Source organism: Leptinotarsa decemlineata, unplaced genomic scaffold (genome assembly GCF_025532065.1).
Source record: "Leptinotarsa decemlineata unplaced genomic scaffold, Ldec_3_MD MMD2_tig00000505_RagTag_RagTag, whole genome shotgun sequence".
Taxonomy (NCBI): Eukaryota; Metazoa; Arthropoda; class Insecta; order Coleoptera; family Chrysomelidae; genus Leptinotarsa; species Leptinotarsa decemlineata.
In genome coordinates this window covers 413214-438195 of record NW_027412549.1, presented here as the reverse complement: position 1 = coordinate 438195, position 24982 = coordinate 413214, and the positions used below count along the sequence as shown (strand labels likewise).

General features: G+C 34.8%; 2 protein-coding genes across 2 annotated transcripts in view; one reads left to right on the top strand and one right to left on the bottom strand.

Moving 5' to 3' along the window:
* The first annotated feature begins 2555 nt into the window (after window positions 1–2555).
* Cals (calsyntenin 1) overlaps window positions 2556–24982 on the top strand; it is a 159448-nt gene continuing 137021 nt past the window's right edge. The window contains 1 exon segment of the mRNA XM_074173725.1: window positions 2556–2797. Within this exon segment, the coding sequence (XP_074029826.1) occupies window positions 2722–2797 (76 nt within the window). The 5' untranslated portion in view covers window positions 2556–2721.
* LOC111504325 (glucose dehydrogenase [FAD, quinone]) overlaps window positions 19921–24982 on the bottom strand; it is a 55385-nt gene continuing 50323 nt past the window's right edge. Inside the window, exon 6 of the mRNA XM_074173722.1 lies at window positions 19921–20627. Within this exon, the coding sequence (XP_074029823.1) occupies window positions 19945–20627 (683 nt within the window). The 3' untranslated portion in view covers window positions 19921–19944. The remainder of the gene's footprint in view (window positions 20628–24982) is intronic.

The window sequence follows — 24982 nt, the reverse complement described above, 5'->3', positions numbered from 1 at the left end:
TGGCCGGAGAGTGGGTATGTTCTTATAGTTCAAAAAATGTGTTCAGTAGGAAATCTGAATGTCGAAGTCCTGTTCAACTATCAGTGTAAAAATATTGTTCAATGAGGTATCCATTGTAAAGTTCACACCATGAACATGTTCATACCCCATTTTGTTTTTAATTTCTGCTGTCCAATGTGATTGCGGACCGGTAATGTGCATTGTGTTTTTCCGTTAACCAGTTAACCAGCTGTCGCCCCCCTGTGAACGACAACTCTCAAAAGTCGAAACTTGCGTGAGCTAAGAACTAACGAGGTTTAACCTTTTAACGTGTGATTCCTAACACGGGTTGGACGATCGTCCGGCTATGCGGTTCGAACCACCAGTTCGCACACCGGTCGATTGAGTGAATGGAGCAAACCACCCAGATCAACTCATCAATCTACCGTCCCACCACAATACCACCAGGCTACTAACCCCAAGCTCTTCTGCCAACACTTAAACTGAAATATGTGGATTTATTTCAGCATATGCTAGAATATTCAATGAATGTTCTTCATTTCTAGCTGGTGCTGATTCCACTTTACGAACACTTATATGTGATGGCAAATGACGATGAGGAAAACGTTCATGATATAATCAAGGTGTCTTGCAAAAGTTCCTTCGGGATTATCCGTGTAGACAAGCAACTTATTCGTTTGGAGTCAATGGTAAAGGCATCATTATAAGTTATAAACTTCATTTCATTGTGTATCAACTATACTGGAATAAATGAACTGACATTTGATCCATTGTGGATAACTGACACTTTTGTGCATCTGAATGTTTGTTGCTAATAAGGTTATTATTCATTTGAGTGGAAATCTTTGATCCACATTTCGAGAGTGGTTTATAACAATATCAACATAGTGACCAAAAGTCTCAAATAATTGGGTGTAAATTTATGGGGGTGACATTTCAAAAACTGGAGTTATGGATAGTTTTTTTAAGAAATGTTAGCATGATGTCGACGATGTTCCCAGAAAGCATTTCAACGTTACTCCAAGCTGACTTAATTTCAAATCTGCAACTCTTCTCGTGACGAAAACATCGCGTTACCAACTGAATTCACTGAATAAAAATAATGTTGTGTATAATTACAGTGGCACGAATACTCTAACATTTGAGGGATCTGTCATTTGAAAAACAAAGTTGGGGTGTGATTTCTTATGAATTGTAATGGTTAAAACGATTTCAAAGATGACTTCAAAAGGCATTCTGACGTTTTTTATAACTGCCTTTGTTTCATTTTTCTAGACGGAGATATCGGCTGTTGACTTAAGTCTGGGACACTATGTATAAACTATATTGAACGAAAAAAGAAAATTAAAAGCAAGGATGAAACAAATTAGGGGATTGAAACAAATTATTTTTTTTTGAGGTTGGTACCAGCAAAGCCATAGAGCCATAATTGTAATATAGGTTACTAATTTGTTTCATACCTACTTTTGATTTATTTTTGTTGGGTAATTTCGATTATATACAAAAATATTGATTCATCATTTAAGTTAATTTTTTCAAGTCGATTTTTTTAAATTACCTTTTATTTCGTATCGGATGGCCAGGCCATCTCATTAATAATTTTTCAGTTTTCTTCGCAGATTTGAATGGCCAGTTTGGTTTCGGTTATTTTGATTTCACCAAGGTTCTAAAATGTTATTCGTTTGACACTCACCCAGCGCTGGTATGATGAGTATTAAATTAAACGTATTACTTCATATCTTCTAAACTATTGAACCCATTTTGGTGAAAATTGCACTGTTTCCTGAACCACAAAAAAGCATAGTCATAATTATACCAAAACTTTCCGGGAATGCCTGAATATACATAATTACATACATATATACCTATACAAGTGTAATTTTTTTGTATATTCATTCAGAAGCCCTAATGAAAATATTGCAGTTTGAATGATATTACATAGAAACTTTGAATTCATAACCTCATTTGTTTAAAAGTCCGTCTGAATGTGAGCTGCTCTAACTGATCGAAAAAATCCTAGGTCTGTTAGTAAATTTACATCGGTAATGAGGATTTTATTGATTTTATAAGTTTATATATGCGGGTTTTCTAACTATGATTCGCCGTGAATTGATTTTGATTTTTCATAACATCTTTGATTAAATTTTATGAATGATCGATTCCGTATTGTCAATTGACAGATTTGAAAACTGTCAGTCGACCGATTTGAAAAGTGTCAGTTGACCGATTTGAAAAGTGTCAATTGACCGATTCGAAAAGTGTCGAATGACCGATTTGAAGTTTTCATTAACAGATTCATTCGATACTTTTAAACACTTTTCTTTTTGGAACCGTTATGCTGTAAAACGAATCAAACGAAGATCCTCAAACGAATTATTGAAAACTTTTCTGAATATTTGAATAAATATTTTGAATAAAGTGTTTCAGTCAAAATATGGTCCTTATAAGTATTACTAAAAGTGCATCGCTCCCCGTTTTTTAGTGCCGCCTCTTCCCTACCGTGAACCCAACCTCGAACTCCCACCATCGATTTTCGAGCAGCACCTCTGACGGAGCCGTCATAAACCAGCCTTTCGTTCGACCGATTGTCGAAAATCGAAAGAAAAACTTACCGTCCGTGACTCAAGACTAGATAGTTTCATATCATCGTTATGATATTCCGATCTGTACTCTGAAAAGAAGTGTTCGGTGAATTTTTATTTAGGAATTTAAAACACAGACATGTTAGTGTGGCTAGTGTTCAGTGGTTTTCTCCTGCTCGGAAGGTCCCACGCCTCGGAATCCTTCGATTATGCAGGTGAGTCGGGGATTGAATTTCGTCAGTGGGTTACTTTTTGGAGACAATTGAAGCAATTCACGAGTGTAAACAAACGTGTTGGTCTATGCATCCTGCGATTAATTGCTAATGAGTTTCACTGACTTGTGGACATCTAGTTTTCTGTGTCAGTACCGAATGTCTTGACAGGTGTATAATAAATACAAAATGGCGAGCAGTACCTTGAAAATATAAATAAAAATGTAGCTATTACAGTCTTGTGGCGGTCCTTGACACAAGTACCTTCTCTATTCTTATTATATTTGAGTGCACAAAGGCCTCCCCTTTGAATGACTCTGACGGCATTGAATTCGTGAAATTGATTGTTTTCGCAGGTGGTATTGATTCATTCAATTGATTCTGGCATGTCTGTAATAACGTGTGAGAGATATCGGCTATTGTTTAATAGGACAGCTAATGTAAAATCGTTATTTGAAAGAGAGAGCTTTCAACAAAGCTTGACATTTCACTATTGTAGTGTTATCAGTCTCAGTCTGCATGCAGAGAACCTAGATCCGGTACTAACATGAATATATTTGCAAGCCTCTATTTATAATGCCTCTTTTGTTCAGTTTCTGAAATGTACTGTATCTAACCATTAAATATCAGACATGATTTATTCTTTTCGTTGCTGAGTCAACCCCCATAAAATCATGAATCAGTTACTATGTATCATATTCGTAATGTGAAACGTACTGTTTATTGAAACCATATATTTCAGTTTTGAATAGAAAATCAGCACGAATCGATGTCAGTTAATTAATCAATCAATCAAATATGCTTCAATGTCAGAAGAAACAGTTCTTATCGACAAAATCATTGTACAAGTAAAACAAGTTGAAATTTTAAAAACAATAAAATGGTACTGATAAACACTCAATAGTAATAAAATGTGTATAAGTAAAATGTACTAGCCAAGTGCTAGCTAGTGAAATGAATAAGTAGCTACAATCACATGATTTTAATATAAAAATCAATCATATTAAGGAGACAAGCGTATTTAGAACTTAATATTAAATAATATCAAAGCACATAACATCAAAATAAAATAGGTGTTTCTGAACAAACTCATTGATTTCCTTGAGATTTTCTTGTCCAAAATAAGTGTTTTAAGTTGAATCTCCAGAAAAGGGTTTGTTCCGAAATGCCTATTTTATTTTCATGTTTTGTGCTTTGATATTATTGAATATTAAATTCTTGGTACAATACTGTATAATTTTGAGTAATTTTCGGTGTTAACAAAAAATAAAAATAACTTTGCACCAAAAACTTTGAAAATTAATTTACTTTCCAAAACAATTGACCATGGTTAACACCATAGTTGTGTAATTCGTAATATTACAGGCTTTTAAAATGAATCGTCGTATACAGGATGCTGTCTATTTATAGTTTTAGCAATTTTTTTTTCATAGTCCCCATAAAAAAATGGGTAAAAAAATAAAACTTCACTTAGATGGCCACAACTTCAAATCTAGATGTATTTTTCAATGCTGAACAACTTTTCTAAATAAGATTTCCCGAGATTTTTCAAAATAAGAGTACTTTACTCTTGTCACAAAATCAAATATTTGAAGGCTCCTTGTTTATTACGTGTGTTGTACTGTATTCTGTTGGTGCAAGCTTAGTTTTCGTGGATGCACAAACATTTATCAAGGATAACTTTTTGTCGAAAAACCCTTAATAAATAAGTTTCCCATATGGTGCATACTTTGGGATGACACTGTATAGAAGAATATCAGCAGAAGTTTTCCCGAAATATTGATATTGAATCATTTTCTGTTTAAACTGAAGCTGAAATTGGTTATCCTTATAGGTTACTGAGGTTGATATTTATTTTCTCAATAAAGTTAGTTATCTACTATGACTTCATCTCATAAATTTATGTGTTTAAAACGAGAACAAGTTTGTTTTGTTAGCGATTTCCTGGCTGTATAAAATTCTAGGAACACATTTTGAATGTAGGTAATATGCGTACCTACTTGAAATTATCACAGGTTTGAAATATAGGAAGGGTATAGTGGTACGAGGTCTGTTCAAAAAATAAGGTGAATGTTCAAATTTCGCGGGCTACGTACTTACATTCGATTGGCAATTTTTTTATGTTGATACACTCGTCTCAAATATATGTTCACAGTTTCATCTGTTTAGCATGTTTACTTTGATGTAGAAGTTTGAAGTGTTTTGCGTGTTCAGAGATTCTCTGCCATCGAAATAAATTCATCAAAGAATTTGCATCAAATTTTCTGTAAACATGAAATGCTGACAGTGGCATACGGTGATTGTACTCTGAGTCACAAAAATGTTAACAAGTGGCACAAGCTTATCACAGAAGGTCGAGAAGATGTGAATGACCACACTCCCTCTGGACGCCCCAGCAACCGATGAAAATGTTGAGAAAATGAAAAAAATTGTTATGACGGTAAAGACAATCCACATTTGCTTAAAAGGGTCATAACGTATATTGTTATGACATCGAAACCAAAGTCCAGTCGTCCCAATGGATGATCTCAAGAAAGCCAAGACCAAAAAGCACGCCCAGTTCGATCAAATGTTAAAGTCTTGCTTATTGTTTTCTTCAATTACCGTGGCGTAGTGGTATTGTGGAAAAAAAATTATGATTTTTGCCTCACGATAATGTACCTACTCACTCATCATCCCTTGTTCGTATTTTTTGGCCAAAAACAACGCTTTAATCATGCCTCAGCCACCGTATTCACCAGATTTGCCCCCCCTGCGACTTTTTCCTCTTCCCAAGATTGAAGAGACCTATGAAAGGACGGCGTTTTGCGACGATTGAGGAGAAAAAAACCGAATCGCTGAGAGAGCTCAAGGAAATACCAAACAGTGCTTATCTGCTTATATGAAGGGGACATAATAGAAATTGATAAATAAATATTTTTTGTGAAAAATAAAAACTCACCTTATTTTTTGAACAGACCTCGTACTCTGAGAAATATATGTATCTATATCTTGGAATCTGGTTGAGTCAACTTTTGGCTGTAGTCATAGATTTCAAGTTTACTTAAAACTTTTCTTTACTTGTAACTGCAAATGACGATACATTTGAAACTTAAGCATGTAAATAATGAGTAGGTAGATCTAATACGAACCACAATAAAAGTCCCACTAAAAAGATATAATTTCAACCTTAAAAATTTCAGACTTTACTGATACTGGAGAAAGTGGCTTGAACATTTTTGGAACATTAAATTTGATGTACTTTTGCCATCGGAGGTATTGTGGTTCATTAGACACAAGGATTATTTATTCGGTACAAGGACTATTTATTAGGTACAAGGACTTTTTCTGTTGTTACTGTATTGAATGGCTGTGGCCGATCGCACAATGGCCTTCCCTTTAGAATAACTGACGGCAGTTATTGTAAAATTGTCATTTGAGAGAGATGTTCCTACAAAGCTTGGAATATCGCTTTTGAGTATTATCGGTCTCAGAAACTACATGCAGAGAATGCCGTTCCAGTACTAACATGAATAGATTTGCAAGTTTACATTTGCAGTACCTATGCAATAACGGCTCTTTCTATAATACCTCTTTTGTCTAGGGTCGGTGCTGACATTGAATGTGACAAAAATGTTTTAGAAATACCGGAATATGAGACACCAGTGTGAAGGTAGCCATGGGTTTCAGCCACGAATTGGGGGAATTTACCATTAACGGGAAGGAGTGTGCCAAGCCACCATTGGTCGTTAAAATTCATTGCTAGCAATGAAAAGTTGTCTTTCATAACAATAATTTCATGGCCAGCCATGAAAATTTTCACATTAAACGATAGTTTTCAACTTTTTTAATAACACCTTTACAGTCCACGATTTTGTCGCGGGAAAAGTACATTCACTGTAATTCCTTCCATCATTTTGATTGAAAAAATCATATGTTTTGAAAAATTTGTGCTGCTGGGGATATTTTCACATAAAACGAAAGCATTCGGCGTATTCTATGATACCTATATTGTCCTCGATTTTGTCGCTGAAAAATACACCCCCTGCAACCCCTTTAATCATTTCGATGAAAAAAATCATATCTTTTGAAAAATTTGGGGTTATTTTCACATAAAACGTGAGTGTTCGGCGTATTCTATGATACCTATATAGTCCTCGATTTTATCGCGGAAAAATACATCCCCTGCAACTGTAAAGGTATTGAAAACGTTGAAATCTATCGTTTCATGTGAAAATTTCCATGGCTGACTATGAAATTATTGTTATAAAAGACATTTCATGGCTAGCAATAAATTTTAACGACCAATGGTGGCTTGGCGCACTCCTTTCCGTTAATGGTAAATTCCTCCAATTCGTGGCTGAAACGCATAGCTGCCTTCACACTGGTATATGAGACATAGATTGTTGCTTTAGTTCTTGAGTTAATCTCCGATAACCAGCAATCAATACTATGAATGAATAATGAAAAACCTATTGCTCATATCAACCATATATTTCAATTTCGCAATATATTGAAGAATAAGCAATATTACTTCTCATTCTTCAGTAAACCAGAGACATTTAAAAATCGGCACCAAACCAGCTGGTTCTCCAAATTTGAACAATTCAGACATTTCAACGGCTCGTTTTATTCTATACCCAGTATAGAACACGGGTGTGAAGTTATTCAGATCCACAGATGACACTGAGCGAAATATTTTAAATTATAAATTTTTCGTATTCCAAAAACACTTTATTGTGAGATTTTCACTAAATTGTTTTACAAAAACGCAACACGTGTTTCGCCAATCAATGGCTTCATCTGGCGTGTCTTTCAACTAATTCTACACATTCAATACTAAATATATATATAGTTTATGGAGTACCTGAAATCAAAGTACCTGTAAACGAAGTACCTGAATTTTAAGTAGCTGATATTTTACCTGAGTTTCTAACGAATTAAATTACCTGCACTTATGTTCCATTTTCACATTTGAAAAAATATATTCAGTAACGGAGAGTTATTGAGTTCTAATTGATCATTCAGTAAATTACTCGAATTCCTGAATCTATTGATTTCTAAACATTCTAGAAGATTAAGTTTCAAACTCTTCTCTTCTAAATGTAACACCTCGTACTCATGATTGAACTCATGTCCTTCTGCTAAAATATGGTTTGCAAATGTGGAATTGGTCTTTCTATTTACAAAACTACTCCTATGTTCTTTAATTCGTTGGAAAAATGTTCTTCCTGTTTGGCCTGCACACCCGTACCAGCATAAAGTTGCTGCATTCAATAGTATGCTTCACAGATTATTGAATATTCCACTGTCTGATAGGGATTTCCAGAAAGAGCTGAATTTGATCAAACAAATCGCGATTAATAACGGTTATAAGGTAGATATTGTAAGCTCCATTCTTTCCAAAAAACGACAAAAGCAAGCCATGGATCTGGTCTACCCATATTCAAGATGCGATAACGTTAGTTATAAGACATTGACATATGTGGGGGAACCAAACAGGAATATTGCCCGTTTTTTGAAGAAAGAAGGCGTAAACGTAGCTTATAGAAAGAATAATAACCTAAGTAAATTTATTAAAAACAATAAGGACAAAACTTTGGTGTCGGATAGATCAGGAGTATATAAGCTGACTTGTGGCTCTTGTCCAAAACTGTATATTGGCCAAACAGGCAGAACATTTTCCAACGAATTAAAGAATATAGAGAGTAGTTTTGTAAATAGAAAGACCAATTCCACATTTGCAAACCATCTTTTAGCAGAAGGACATGAGTTCAATCATGAGTACGAGGTGTTACATTTAGAAGAGAATAGTTTGAAACTTAATCTTCTAGAATGTTTAGAAATCAATAGATTCAGGAATTCGGGTAATTTACTGAATAATCAATTAGAACTCAATAACTCTCCGTTACTGAATGTATTTTTTCAAATGTGAAAATGGAACATAAGTGCAGGTAATTTAATTCGTTAGAAACTCAGGTAAAATATCAGCTACTTAAAATTCAGGTACTTCGTTTACAGGTACTTTGATTTCAGGTACTCCATAAACTATATATATATTTAGTATTGAATGTGTAGAATTAGTTGAAAGACATGCCAGATGAAGCCATTGTATGGCGAAACACGTGTTGCGTTTTTGTAAAACAATTTAGTGAAAATCTCACAATAAAGTGTTTTTGGAATACGTTAGTTATGGATTTTCATCAAGTATCGGCCGATTCCATCACATATATATATATATATATATATATATATATATATATATATATATATATATATATATATATATATATATATATAAATTTTTCTTCAACGCATTTGTACACCTACCACCTCTAAATACTATTTTTCCAGGTCGTCTTATAAATCTTATTACTGTTGATCAATTGAACAAGATGAACTTCACCTCCGAGTTTCACAGGTCGTCTAAGAGGGTGGAAATGGTGTAAAAATTAAAAAATTATATGATTGAAAATTGTTTTCGTACACCAACAACATTGAGATATTATGTTCCTGGTGATCGATTAACAAGATAAACCTTACGCCCGAGTTTTCCAGGTCGTCTGAGGGGGTGGAAATGGGGTCGAAATATTTTAAAAATTCATACCACGCAAAAGTGACTTTGTAAGGTGAGATGGAGATGATGTTATCCCTGTTGATCTATTGACCGAGACGAACTTTACCTTCGAGTTTTCCGGGCCGTCTATGTCGGCCAAAATGACACAAAAATGAAAATGAAAAATACTGTAAGTTGAATGTGTATACACGTACAAGATTGAGACATGTTATTTCTATGTCACAAGGTCCGAGTTTTCCAGTCGACTGAGGGTTTGGAAATGGAGTGGAAATATAAATATTCATGTCAATGCAAAATGAATTTATACATTTATAAAATCGAGACATGCCGTTCCTGGTGATCGATTCAACACAAAAATATCGTTAGAGTTTTCCAGGCTCTGTCTGGGGAGGGGGTTAAATTGAAATGAAAAATGTAAAAGATCATCTCAATAAAAAGGATTTTGTGAACCCATAAAAATGAGGTATGGTATTTCTGGGAGTCTATTCAGTAAGATAAACATAACGTCTGAGTTTTCTAGGATGATTGACTGGGCTATTTTTCGTAATATCGATGTTTTGCATCTCCGTCAGACTATTTCCCGTACCGAAAATGAACACTAAAAAGCTGCATCTCAGTAAATCGAATCATTTAAATTATATAGAATTGTTTATAAAAATCAAAAATTCGTGTGAAATAAATTTTTAATAAAACATTTTTTCCATCATCATAGACGAGATGTCTTTTTGTTGAATCAGTCGTTTGGAATAAAATATCTTAATCTGGTAAGTGTACAAATTCAGTTTTCAATTATAATTTTTCCAATTGTTCACCAATTTCCAACCCTTTAGACTGCTTGGAAAACGTGGAAAATTTTTGACGATGAGATTTTTTTTTTCAAGCTATTTACACTATTTAAACCTTCAGACGGCCTGGAAAACACGAAGGTTATATTTATCTTGTTGAATCGGCAACCAGAAATAACATATCCATTACTACCCTTTTGAACTGCCTAAAAAACTCGTAGTAAAGTTCATTTTGTTCAAATTATCACAGAAATAACATATCTCAATCTCGCAGATTCACAAAGCCGCTTTTTTGTGGTACTTCAGAAACGGACGTGTAATCGAAAATTTCAAATAACACGTCAATTATCATGCCTAGGGGGACTAATTCTGATATGGAAATCATACCCGAAACTTCACTCCCCTGCGGTCAGCAACTACCCCCCCCCCTATTTTTTTCAATGGCAGGGGGTCGAGTGATACATCATTCGAAAGGTCTTTTGTCTCTCTATTGTTTCTTTAATTTTTTTCGAAATTGGTCCAGTTGTTATTGGGAAATTAAATGTTGAACGTTTCATTTAAAAAAAAAAACAGAAAATTCGCTGTCGCTCATTTTATTGAGGAAATCAAGAAAAGTAATATCAATGGCAACACAATCAACGGAATAAGGTTTCAAAATAACCTCCATCTAGTTCCATACAATAATACAGTCTACTTTCGAAAGCTTTCCTTACATTATTGAAGATGTCCGGAGTCAGAAATCGGCATTCCCGAACAATCCTCTGTCGCAGGTCTTTTAGATTTGTGGAATTCATTTAATTAGTAGTGAACGTTTTAAAATGGATGACACTGTTAGTTTTTTCTGCACTGATAGTTTTTGTTGAATCTAGTTGTCGCAGAACAAAATGTAGATTAGTTGGCCACTGAACTTTTTCACGAATTATTATTCAGTCATCCTTGTTTACTGTGTTCCAACATGGTTTATTCTACTGAAGAAAGAATAGAAATCATTGCAACCTACTATCGAAATAATGAATGTGCTAAAGCTGCTGCAAGAATTTATAATACGAATCATCCAGACCACAATGTGAGCCATCAATAATTCAAACAGATAATGGATAAGTTTCGAACTTCAGGTTCTGTTCATAACATAAAACATGAAGTATCCCGTCCTGTCAGAAATGACGGAGTTGAAGTTGCAGTTTTAGGACATGTACAAACGGATAATCGACAATCTATCAGACAAGTAGCTAGAGCGTCTGGTGTATCAGCTACTAGTGTTTTTCGGATTTTGAAAGCCTACAAATCCCATCCTTTCAAAATGAGAATAGTCAACTTCAGTTTTGTGAGGTGTTCAGCGAGAAATTGACCAATAACCCAAACCTATTATACAATACATGTTTTTCAGGCGAAAGTTCTTTCATGTTGACTGGTGAAGTGAATAGACATAATTGTCGTTACTGGAGCGATGTGAATCCTTATTTGGTGATGAAAACACATTCACAAACTCCACAAAAATTGAATGTCTGGGCGGCATTCTCGGTAATTATATTGTTGAATCATTCTTCATTTAAGGTAATCTCAATGAAGAAACATACTTAAATCTATTACAAGATTGTGTGGATCCTTTGATTACACAAATTTTAGAAATTGATGACAATTTAGTAGAAAATGAAATAACATTCCAGCAGGATGGTGCACCCCTACATTTTGATGTTCGGGTTAGACAGTTTTTGGACGAACGTTTTCCAATGCGTTGGATCGGCAGAAGGGGTCCAGTAGAGTGGCCAGCTAGATCACCTGATCTTACACCGATGGACTTCTTCTGTGGGGGGACACTTTAAGTCGAAAGTATACTCTACTAAGCCTACAAATCTAGGAGACCTGCGACAGAGAATTGTTCGGGAATGCGGATTGCCGACTCCGGACATAACGCTTTTGAAAGTAGACTGTATTGTTGTATGGAACTAGATGGATGTCATTTTGAACACTTTATCCGTTGATTTTGTTTCCACTGATATTGTTTGTTGTTGATTTCCTCATTGAAATAAACGACAGTGAATTTTCTGTTTTTTCTCAAATGAAACGTTCAACATTTAATTTCTCAATAATGGAAGAACCACTTTCGAAAAAGTTACAGAGGTAATAGAGGAACAAATGATCTTTCAAATGATGTATCACTCTACTCCCCATGCCATTGAAAAAAATAGAGGGGTAGTCGCTGACTGCAGAGGGTTGTAGTTTCGGGTATGATTTCCATATCAAAATTAGTTCTTCTGTTTGAAATCTGTTTTCCGTTAATCAGCTGTCGCCCCCATACGAACGACAACTCTCAAAAGTTGAGAACTTGTGCGAACTAAGGACTAACGAGGTCTTACGTTTAACCGTGTGATTTCTAACACGGAAATAAAATAAATAGAAATAAAAATTGACGTGGTCTTTGAAATTTTCGATTACATGCTCCTTATCGTACTCAAAAAGTGCGCAAATGAACTCGCATCAGTATTATGTAGACTTTTTAACCTGTCTTATAAGAAAGGGGTTTTTCCTCCTTGTTGGAATAAGATTGCTCGCGTACAGCCTATTCCCGAAAAGAGCAAGAAAAATCTTCCAAATAACTATCGACCAGTCGCTTTGCTATCAGTGATATCAAAAATCATGGAGAAATTCGTAAATCACCATATCCTCAAATATTTGGAAGGCTTCAACATCTTGGGTGATCATCAATATGGCTTTCGGAAACAAAGATCAACAGGCGATCTTCTATCCTATGTCACTCATATTTGGAATAACGCAATCGAAAAACATGGAGAATCAAGAGCTCTTACGCATGCTATTTCTAAAGCCTTTGACTATGCGTGGCATGATGGGTTTGTTGGCCAAACTTCGATGATATGGATCATTTTTGTGTATGGCTCTTCAGCTTCCTGAAAGAACGTTCCATGCAAGTGGCCACGACGGCCACTTGCATGGAACGGCCTCGAATACTTTCACCATCACACCATTAATGTTGGTGTTTCCCAGGGATCCATATGGTCTCCAACCCTCTTTTTATTGTGTATAACGACTTATTGGAAAAAAACAAGAATCCAATATATTGCTTTGCTAACGGCAGTACACTTGTCGCGTCATTGTAACAACATTTATCCTTTAAACGACCTTTTTTGTGGAGGACTCAATAACCTTCCACAATCTGTAAAAATACATGAACACACATACTGGATGTTTTTTTGATAATTCAGTTCATTTAAGGTTCATGTTTCCGGAAATATTACGGGGTAGCTTTTCGGGGTGGACTTTTCAGTTTGCCCTTAACTTACACTTCAGCAGATTCTCGATTGATTTGGCTTTTATTTTTTCAGATTGTGGAAAGTTATAAACCCAACAAAAACAGTATAAAATGTCAAAAATATGTCATTAACATATTGATCCGACGCATAAAGAAATGTTTTTAGTTGTTTTTTTTAACAACCAATATTATGAGATTGTTCATTATTAAAGGTTATTAGAGATAGAGATTAACTGCTTTCATTACTTTCAGCAACAGAAAATTGGTTTTTCATTTTGCATGGACATACGTGTATTGACTTTTAATATTCTACAAATTGGTAAGTGGTCGATTAAATATTCAAAATAATTTTGTTGTACTGGCGTCAACAATGAATCACATTGGAGCATTTGAACGAACCACTGACGTACCATCGAGAAACTAGTGAAACTCGAGAAAGGATAGAGATGGTGATGTGATTAAAAAAAATCTGTTTTTCCGTCAATCAGCTGTCGCACCCCTAAGAACGACAACCCTCAGAAGTCAAAATTTGTGCGAGCTAAGGATTAAGGAGGTTTTATCTTTTAACGTGTGATTCCTAACACGGGTCGGACGATAGCAAGTGAAAATGCACCGAAAAATGTCCAAGACATTCTATTATTATTCTAATTTGAGGCAGAGTTGTCGAAATCAGTTTCAGTTCTCGACATAATAGCGATAGCAGGCGAAGTAAACCTGTAAAGTAATATTTAAGTATAAGCATAGGTGTTTTCAAGCTGTATTTTTGGTTCCTTGAATGAAGTTGATAATCTGCGTATTAAAATCCCAGAAGCGTAATAATATACATTTCATACCGAAAGGGTTTTTTTTTTGCGTTTTACATACAAAAGCGAAACAAAAATTTTCATTAATGTTGACGTTGAATCACATATCTACATCCTCAACAAGGCAAAAGCTAATAACGGGGTCTCATTAAAACCCGTCTCGTAGAGCTACAAAACGAAACAAACTCGCGTTACTATTACTCCCGTCCTCGGCAGAATTTTCGTTTGAAAAGAACATAAGCTATTATCCTTTTTTGCAATCGTAATCGCGCTGCTCGGCACAACAATCTACATGTAAATTTTACAGAACAAAGCGAAAACGATTTAAAATACGGCGGCAGGACAAAACCTCCTTATTCCACCCTCTGCTTCATCCCACAATGATGCCAACCGCAGAGACTAGAAATCCCTTTTTTGCGCCTCTGATGCAGGGAATAATGGAATTCGCGGAGTCTATTCAAATGAGATTATTACGAAATAACGATCAGGCAGGCCAGGTACCCACGTTTGTTTATAGGCAAAAACGGGCGATTTGTGGACTCGTGCCTCGTGCGTATTCTTGTTTTTATCGAGGGTGAGAACGCCTGTTGGTCATCATAGAAATTACTGAAAACGATCATTATTTCGGTTACTGTACATATTAAAAAAAAAAACGAAACACGTCAAATGTAAATTATAATTTGACATTATTCAACGTGAACATGCCAGCCCTACCTTCAACCTCATTCGAATGACAGGTACAACCCCCAATTTTTCAAATGGGAGGTATAGGTTTGTGGTATATCGTTTGAAAGGTCGCTTCATTCTCTATTAAAAATGTTATCGCATTCAAGTTTATTGCAACAACTAAAATAAAATAAATTAAAATCATATGGTTACCAAAATTTTATAAAATACACTCAAAAACTAAAATGCAATGCAAAACGTAATGAAACGTAGATTACGAAAAATAACTATGGATGGTATCGAAGTAGATGTTCAAAATACTCACCGCGAACGTCTTGGAAACATCCTAATCTCAAATAAAACTTTATTCTAACATTATTTAACATATCAGGCGTGACCGACCTAATCGCAAGCGTTATTCATTCTTTTAAGTCATTCAAATCTGAAATTTTAGTTTTGTACACATTGGTTTACATATCCCCATAAAATGAAATCTAATGATGAAAGATCAGTTGATCGCGCTGGCCATTTAATCGATCCTTGCCTCCCTATCCACCGATTGGGAAATGTTGTATCAAGGTATTGCCGTATATTAACTTGGTAATGTGGTGGTGCTCCATCCTGCTGAACCCATATCGTATTCACTGGAACATGAAGATATAAATTTGCTTAACTTGGAATGACATCAGTTTGAAGTAATACCAGATAATTATCGCCATTCAAGATGCCTTCAATGAAAAAGGGACCAATGATATGGTTTCCTACAATCTCTGCTCAAACATTAACCTTTGAGGGTAATGCGTGTGTTCTTCTCTCATCCAGTGAGGATTTTCCGTTGACCAGTATCGGCAATTTTGCCGATTAGCATGACCGTTAAGAGACAAAGTACAATCATCAGAAATTTTTCTAATTGGATAACATTTTTATCCAACATGTCCATCATTTGCTCACAAAAATAAGTTCTTCTATCAAAATCATCTTCCATGAGCTCCTGAGAACCCATTCCAATAATTTTGTTCATGTGTTATTTTGTACATGTCCCTATCCTTGATTGTCTTCATATTCTACTGGACATAATTTGTGTTTCGGTGCCTCCGTGATCCAGGACAACATATTCGCATAAAACATGACGAAATTTTTAGATTTGGCTCATCTGAATGGCACAGGATACACTGAAACTTCAGAAAATACTTCATTATACAAACTGATTTTCTGATTTACAAAAATCCCAACTACCTGTTTCTGTGCAACAACTTCTCTAAATGAAGATGTCCGTGTCTATTTAATGCATTGCTTGCAGTCAAGGTGCCCTATTTTGCTCACTGTCCTCTGAAGGGACAATGTCTAGTGTGAGTGTCGGTACTTTTTCAGATACAGTGTGTCCCAGCTAAAACTTGTCACCTATTAATCCCGTGAAAATAAATTGAAAATCACTCAGACCCGTCGATTTTTATTTCATGGGGAAACATCATCATTGTGTTGTCAACCCCCTCATCCCCAGCATCCCTACTTCAGAATTCTCAATGGAAATACGTTACTTCTAATAAATCACTTCGAAGGGAATTCAATCCCAAATACATCGGTGTACTAAAATTGAGGATAGATCAAGTGTTGTTGAAGTTTTAATGAAAATCAAGTTTCATCAAGATATTTTAATTTTTCATCACCTAAAATGTGATGTGGTCACATGAACGTTCAAAATGTGAACCATTCAGTTTCATTCAGAAGTATAAGCGATTTTCGAAATGTCTTCAACATTTCTGGAATCTCGGCACGACACTCCACAACAATTCTCCTGCGTAGATCATCAAGAGAATTTGGCTGTGTAATATAAACTTTGGATTTCAAATGACCTCATAGAAAGAAGTCTAATGGTGATAAATCAGGAGATTGTCGGCCATTCTATTGGCTCTCGCCTTTCAATCCACCTTCCTGTGAAATTGTCATCTAAAAATTGACGTACAGGTACAACAAAATGTGGATGAGCTCCATCTTATTGAAAGGTGAGCTGAACTTCAAGTACAATCATCGTCTTCAAGTAACTTAGTGGGTGATTCTGGGGTTCACAGTTGTATCAAGAAGTTCAAGATACGTTTGCCCGTTGAGGTTACCATCAATAAAAAATGAATCTACAATATGGTCTCCCAGAATACCAACCCAAACATTCAATTTCTGGAGGGTTTGTGAATGAGTTTCCCTGTACCAATGAGGATTTACGTCATTCCAGTATCTGCAGTTGTGCCTGTTCACATGTTCATTTGTTGGGGATGAGCTAAGTACGCTACGTGAATCGCTATTATTTTTGCTAATGACCGTGTGTGCTCTAGACTCTGTGTCATCTTCGACTGTTTGGTAACTCATTTTAACTTCCCGTTTTGTTGTACAATCCAGTGAAGCTGAAGAAAGAACACTCCAAGAAAGGGCCCTTTCAGAAGCAGGGATTTGTGCTAGGAATTCGGTGAGTTCGCTTTATGCCACAATTCATACAGTCCACTCTTGTTTTCATTTTTATTATTTTTTAAGTATTCGAAGACGCGACATTGGTGATGTATTTGGTGAAAGTATACCCCCTTGAAATAAAAATCGACGGGTGTGAGCGATTTTCATTTTTTTTACGAGTTCGCATAGTAGGAGGGTGACAAGTTTTAGCTGGGACACACTGTATAGTTCCTTTATAAGGGTTTTACTGTAGGCGTTCCCAAGTCTATTAACTCAGTACTATTTATGTTTCTCTTTGATTCATTTTCTGATCGGGTGTCGAACCGTAGATTTTGGTCCTTCCATAGTTTGGTTCAGGGCCAATATAGTTAGAACGATGAGAGAATATCTAAACACTTTTATATTGACGAAACGTTTGTTCTTGTTTGGATACTATCTTGCACTCATTAAATCGAAAAGAGATAGCTATACAAACGTGAGTCGTTGTCAGTTTTGTAAATTTTCAGACGAATTGATGAAGTATTACTATCGTTTGACAGTTCTCATTGTTTAAATGTTTGCGTATGAAACGCTTCTAGGATTTCAATTATTTTCTGATGAGGCTACATTTTCCACTAATGGAATTGTAGAGACCAATATTTCCAGGAAGTCCTTTTCTGGTGTAGGAGCCCGAATAATTGGACTTCTTTTAAGTATCGTTGAAAGTCGATCGTTTAGTTACCTTCCTTGGTGCAAAATTTTGGGTTGCAATTGAACAACGTCCTCTTAGTGTGCACAAAGACAAATGGTGCAAACTTGGTTAGCAAAACGCTCGTCGAGAGACAAGCAATTTTGTTCTAGTGGGTTCCAAATTTCACTTTCAACTTCCAAATCCCGTTTTATCTAATGTAGATACTATATTAAAAAAAATATGACTAAGGAAACCTTCAAAAATCATAATTACCTTTGATTGTAGCATATATTTTCATCGCAAAGTAAATTTGAGTATTGATGAGACTTTGATACTTCAAACCTTAATGAACTTGATAATTACCAGTTAATAACACCATTTTCACAGTTTAAGAAGATCCATAATAATTATAGTGTATTAGGACAAAGTACAAGTCATTTCATTTTGAGCGTTTTCCATATGAAACTTTTTTTGTGTTTTCTGTTTTCTCGATAAATGAATATTGTTATCTTATATACGTATATATATGCTCGGATTTGGTAGCTGCCACGGAGTCTATCAATCACGATTTGATTTCCTTGCACAAGGTATTTGTTGATCATGGACTGAAAATCAATCCTAACAAGTCGATGGCTCTACCTTTTGGAAATGATAATGCTTCAGATTTTTTGTCTGAAAACGTTATATTCAGAATTGGAGACAAAAAAATACCTATTAAAACTTCTTGTAAAAATTTGGGACTAACAGTTGATACAACACTTCGCTTCAAAGAACACGTTACAATTTATATTGAGAATCGCATACGCTTCTCTGAAGCTAATTTTTCCTCAAAGACACTTTTTATCAAAAGACCTCAAAAAATGTTATGTGACACCTTGGTTCTTTCTCATTTTAATTATTGCGATGTTGTTTACAGTCCTTGCCTTAATCAAGTCGAAATTCGTCGTATACAGAAAGTACAGAACTCATGTGTTCGTCTGATTTGTGGTATTACAAAAGTCAGTCGTATATCAATTACTGATGAACTAAAAGAGCTTAAATGGCTAAATATGCAACAGGCGACGTCATCATATAGCTTGCCAGTTTCATAATATATTTAAATCAAAGACTCCACCTTATCTACATGAAAAACTCTCTTATAGAACGGACATCCATAATTTGAATATTCGTAAACAAACCATTCTTACTATACCATCACATTGTAAAGAAATATACAAACGGTCCTTTTTCTACAATATAGCAGTCTGCATAAATAATTTGCATAAACTGGATGGATCATACCTACAACTATCGCCGTTGGTATTCAAATCCAAATTCAAAAACTACCTACTAAGTATTCAGTGAAGTTCTCAAAAATTGATCTGCTCTCTCTCTCTAACCCTTACCTTCTTATGCTTTCCTTTCCTCTCCTTCTCTTTATTTACTTATCTTTACTCATTCAGTTTCGTTAATGTATTGCTATCTGTTAAAACTGTAAATATTTCTTTGGCATTGGTGGAAGAACAGAAACGGTTTTCAACTGTTATCTGAACCAATAAGTCCAGCCATTTATTCATCAGAAAAGCATTTAATAGCACCACCACTACTGTATATTCTTCTATTTTTTCTTTGATGGGTAATAAATGTATTATTATTATTATTATATACGTATTGGACCTCATAATTATTGACAATTAGTCATTAATAACAGGGCATTGCTAAACAAAAAGTAAACTTTTAGGTAGTTGAATAACGTATTTGAATTTATGGTAGTTGAATAACGTATGTGAATTTATGATTCAATATTTTTCATTTCATGAAGGCAGAAATTTTTCATTTTCAGGTATATTTAACTTGGCCAGTAGGTCGAATGAAAAAAGTTTTCCATTCCATGGCTGAAACTTTTCATTTCTAGATATATTTGAACTCAGCCAGAAGGTTAAATGAAAACATATAAACCAATGTTTTCAGATATTTATGCTAATTAGAATCCTAACACTCCATACTCTAACTTGATTACATCAGAAACTTTTTCACCAATCATTGTACAAATAGCATTGGGATGTCCCGAAAATGAAAAAGGTAGCACGCTTGCGTCAATAACTCTCAATCTCTTCACCCCGAATACTTTCAATTCCTGATCTACCACGGCTCCTGTTTTTGGATTTCTTCCTGAAGGGCACGTCCCCACGGGGTGGTAAGCTGCCATGGCAGTCTGCGCGATGAAACAAAGCCAGTAGTTCTTAGAAAGAAAATCGTGCTCTCTGCAAGCGGGGAAAGGTCTAACCTCCAAGGTGGCCCCTATTCGCTGGAAGGCCTCGGTACGCGTCAAGTTAACGGCAAGTTGTATCCCTTCCAGCAAGGCTTCCACGTCTAGGTTTTCTGGATCGTTCAACATGTTGTAGTCTATCGAAGGGTAAAGGTATGGATCTTTGGAGATTAGTCTTACCGTGCCTATTGAGTGTGTGTGCAGAAGTACCGGGGTGAGAGTGAAGGGGTTAGGAATGCTAACGTTGAAGAGGGAATCCCAGGTTTCGTCATTCCATCCCAGGAATTTTTTTCCCAGCTCTGCGGGTGTAGAGGATGAGATGACGATTTCTAGGTCGGGGTAGTTTCGAATTTGTTCGATTCTCGTCTTGTACCATCCTGCTGCGTCCAGCGGATTTGCTATTGAAATAAAAACATGCAATTACTATTATTGGATTATATTAGAATTTGGATGATTTGCAATTCAGCCCCGGCAGCGTTATTTCAATTCATGATTTTTTATTGCTACTTAGAAGACAAGGTATCTGCATATCTATGGTATTTTATTATATTGTTATCACTTCAGTTTTGCTCAGGTTTTTGTTTCAAAAATCAAGAGGACGAAAACAATATGGCGACTCAATGTATATGTTTATCGACAGCCTTCTTTCTCAGATTTTCTGCTTAAATGGAAAGCCGCTTCCCATTTACTTGCAGAATTTCGCAGTATATCACAATATGTACCCGGAACGCTCTGTTGTGAAATTTTTTATCATAAGGGTCCTTTGTGGAATGAAGTCATCCCTTCTCTCGAACCTCAAAAACATACCGAAATTATTTTGATTCCATTATAGTATTATGGTAGGTTCGACCCAGGGTTATTAAAACTTTGGTTATGTAACAGAGTATGGTTCAAAGATAGTGTTCAATAACAATAATAAGGCAGAGGAATATGTGGTTAGAAAATAAAATAAAAGTGGAGTGAGAAGCACAGGAAAACGTTATTGATTTAGGCTCAACAAAATTTTAAATGAGGACACTTGGAAACTTGAGACATTGGAATGGTGAAACACAGAGGGGGAATAGTGAAAAGTAATAGAGAGTGAGAATTAGGAAAGTTACTTGAAAAAACAAAAGAGAATGTAAAGCATTTTAGAACAGGAAAAATCATACAAATGTGTTAAATTCCCTAGAAAGTGAGATAGAAGACGATAAGGGTAGAAAAGATGCATGAGGTTGAAACAAGGACAAACAACTAATAAGAGATATATTAAATTCTGTAGGGAAAAAATAAAACTGTAAAGAAATGGAAAATGCGTCTAGAGGTTCAAATTGAAAAGGAAAGACTTTTAGAAGAGATTAGTTTTTGTGGTAAAAAGCTTTTTGGCTTTCTATTTATCAATCTTTCTGTAACAAAATGAGAAATCTCCAAAGGAACTGGGAGATTATTCAACTTTAATAAACTTCATGAAGATGTGTAGATATGTACAAAAATTTTTTCAGATACAAACTGCTTTCAAATATATGAACATTGAATTACGAATATACTGTTATGGGATTGTAAGAGATTTAATTCACAGGAACGATACACAACATATTATATGAAAGATTATTGAGATTTATTGAATTGGAAACATTTTTGGGAGTGATTAGTTTTTTGGGAAAACAATTTTCTACTTTTTCATCATTAAATAATGGAAACAAAGCCCATTATCGAGATAAAATATCACTTACATGTATATATATATATATATATATATATATATATATATATATATATATATATATATATATCATCCCTTCATCACTTATGTGTATATATATCATCCCAATAATAATAATATTTATTTCACTTACAGTAACAAGGAGGACGTCTATGTATAACTAAAAACAAGAGCAGAGTGTAGCACTTTCTTTCAATGCGAAATTTTTTCAATTGTCTTTTGAATATACAGATGTTCATTGAGTCCTTAATAGAAATATCTAGCTCGTTATATAGTTTGGGTCCTAGGTATAGGTGACTCTTCAGATAGAGGGAGGTTCGATGAGGATTCGCTATCAGCAACCCTTTAGCTCTAGTTACGTATGTGTGGTCTTGCTGGTTGCGCTGGTTTTTCTTTATTCTTATAAACGTAGAGACATATCTCATATACAGGGCTTTTCATGATGAGCGTTAATTAGCCGTTTCTGGCAAACTATTCCACGGATCAACCTGAAAATTCGACAGTATGCATAAGTCAATATGACCTACACGCCTAAAATATTTTAGACAAGCGGCGTTGTCGCTTCTCCTGTAAAGTAGCGGCTTCTTTGATTTTTCAAATGGAACACCCCGTATATAATATCATATTATGATTCATTATCACTTTGTCAACAAATTCATAAACTATTTTCCTAGACCTATCTATTACCGTTTAGAAGATATAAATTAATTTCGATATTTTTTTACCAAACATGAACTTTTATAAATGCTGATAATCTTGAACTCTCTTGCACTAAAACGATCAAATTTGAAATGGAGTGGAGTGATACTATGAGGATCTTCACTCCGAGTCATATTTTCATTTGCCTCATACAGGGTCTTCAAAAAATGCAGATACTTTGATCTCATGAAAAAATGAGTGGAACTCAATTTTTTCAAATGGAACACCCTGTATATTTCAACATTTTTGAGCTCCACATCCAATTTTAGATTAACTTCGTTCAGATAATACTATTTCTATTTTGAACCGTTTTCGAGATAAACAACAGTCATTATTGGGCGCCAGAAAATCTCCATGTTGTCCGCCAAAGAGGTTTTCAAGAAAGATGGCAATTCAATGTATTTTGTGCCATAAAGAATGAGTCAATTTTTTATATCGAGTTTTATGATGATAATTTGAATGCATCAAAATATGAAGATTTACTTAGGAATGGAATTCAAATGATTTTAAATAATAGACCAGGAAGAGAACGTGTATGGTACCAAATGGATGCTGCTCCACCCCATAATTCTCATTCAGTCAGCGAAGCTTTAACCGAAATCTTCGAAGACAGATGGATTGGTAATAATGGACCTTTTCGTTGGCCTCCTAGAACACCAGATGGCAATCCATTAATTTATGGGTTTATTATTTTCAGTTCGTGTTTCAGCGTTAATAAAACTATTGTTTGAAGAGAAGTTTCATTCGATGGTTGGGGAGTATTTTAATAAATATCTTTTCATTGTATTGTCTGTGACTAATTGAGAAACATCAAACGAAATATGTTTTACAAAAATGAGTGATGAACAAGGAAACCATGTCAATTTCCGTTTGAAACAGTTTATCTGAGCTTCTGCATGAATGTCGCCATTCTAAACTAGCAATTATTCTGATCGCGTGATTTTGTAGAATAAATACTCTCAGCAGAGGAGCTCATACCCCAATTCAAGATTCCATAGCGCAAGTGACAGCCAATAGTTGCATAAAACAGATTTAGAAGAACCTCTCTTCCACAATGATTCGACATAAATCTCAGAGCATAACAGTTCTTTCGTAGTTTATCACATAATGAATCTATATGAGGACTACACTGGAGCTTATGATCTATGAATAGACCTAACATTTTTTATATTTATCTCAATACTCTTAATTTAATACGTTATGTAGCGTTTCTGTTATTGAATTGAATAGGAAAAAGTGGTGCAATTCAAAGACACTTTGTTTGAAAGTAGTTGGAATGAGCTTCTTCCAATTTGTACTTGAAATAAATTTCTGTGCACGATCCACATCTTTGTGAAGAGTTTATTAAAGTTAATTACTGTTTTCCTTTATATGGAAGTTTCTAACATTTGTTTATCTAGAAATGCGTAGAGTGGCAAAAGAAATGAGAAAGAAGATGGAGAAATAAAAAAGTACATTGTGAAAGGACGGTCTTGATAGTCAGATAAGATATATTCTGTATAGGAATTGTTTATGTTGCATACATATAACGAATAAAAAGGAAGTGAAACCCATTATACTAAATCGGCCCTTTTGACTCCAATTTGATAGCGAAACAGGATTGTAATTCACAATTGTGAAAATCCCTGGCGAACTGGAAAATCGGACAGAAAATAAAATTTTAATTCATTTCAAGTACTTATTTTGGAAGTAATGAAAAAATAAAAGATGCTCTTGAAATGATATTCTTGGCCCAACTAGTAACATTACAATAAAGTCTCCATATATTTTTCAGAATGCAGTTAGAGCTAGTATATAATTTGTTTTATTAAAGAATGTGATATAATCTTTTGAATTGTGGAGGAACTTTTTTCGATACTTTTAAGTGTACCAAAGTATACCTAAATAAGCCCCTCTCAATGGAATCCATGTCAATTTGAAGAATATCAGTAACTTTTTCTTTTCATTAACAAATCTAATCTTATTTGTATGTTGAACTTACTCATTTTTACGGGTGTGAAGTTATTCACATCCATAAAGTACACTGAGAAAAAAATATCGAACTATTATTTTTCCATTTACCCACTCTGTACACCTACTAGTTTTCAATATGAAACGTTTATTGACTGATTTAGTTAATAAAAAGAACCGTCCTAGTTTATTAAACTGTCTGAAGGGGTGAAAATAGGGTGGAAATATTAAGAAAAAACGTATGATGAAAAATCGACTTTGTACACCTACAATATTGAGACATGTTATTGCTGATGATCTATTCGACAGAAAAAACTCCAAGTCATAGTTTTCCAGGCCGTCTGAGGGGGTGAACATGGGGTGAAAATATCAAAACATTTCTTAACATGAAAAATCGACTTT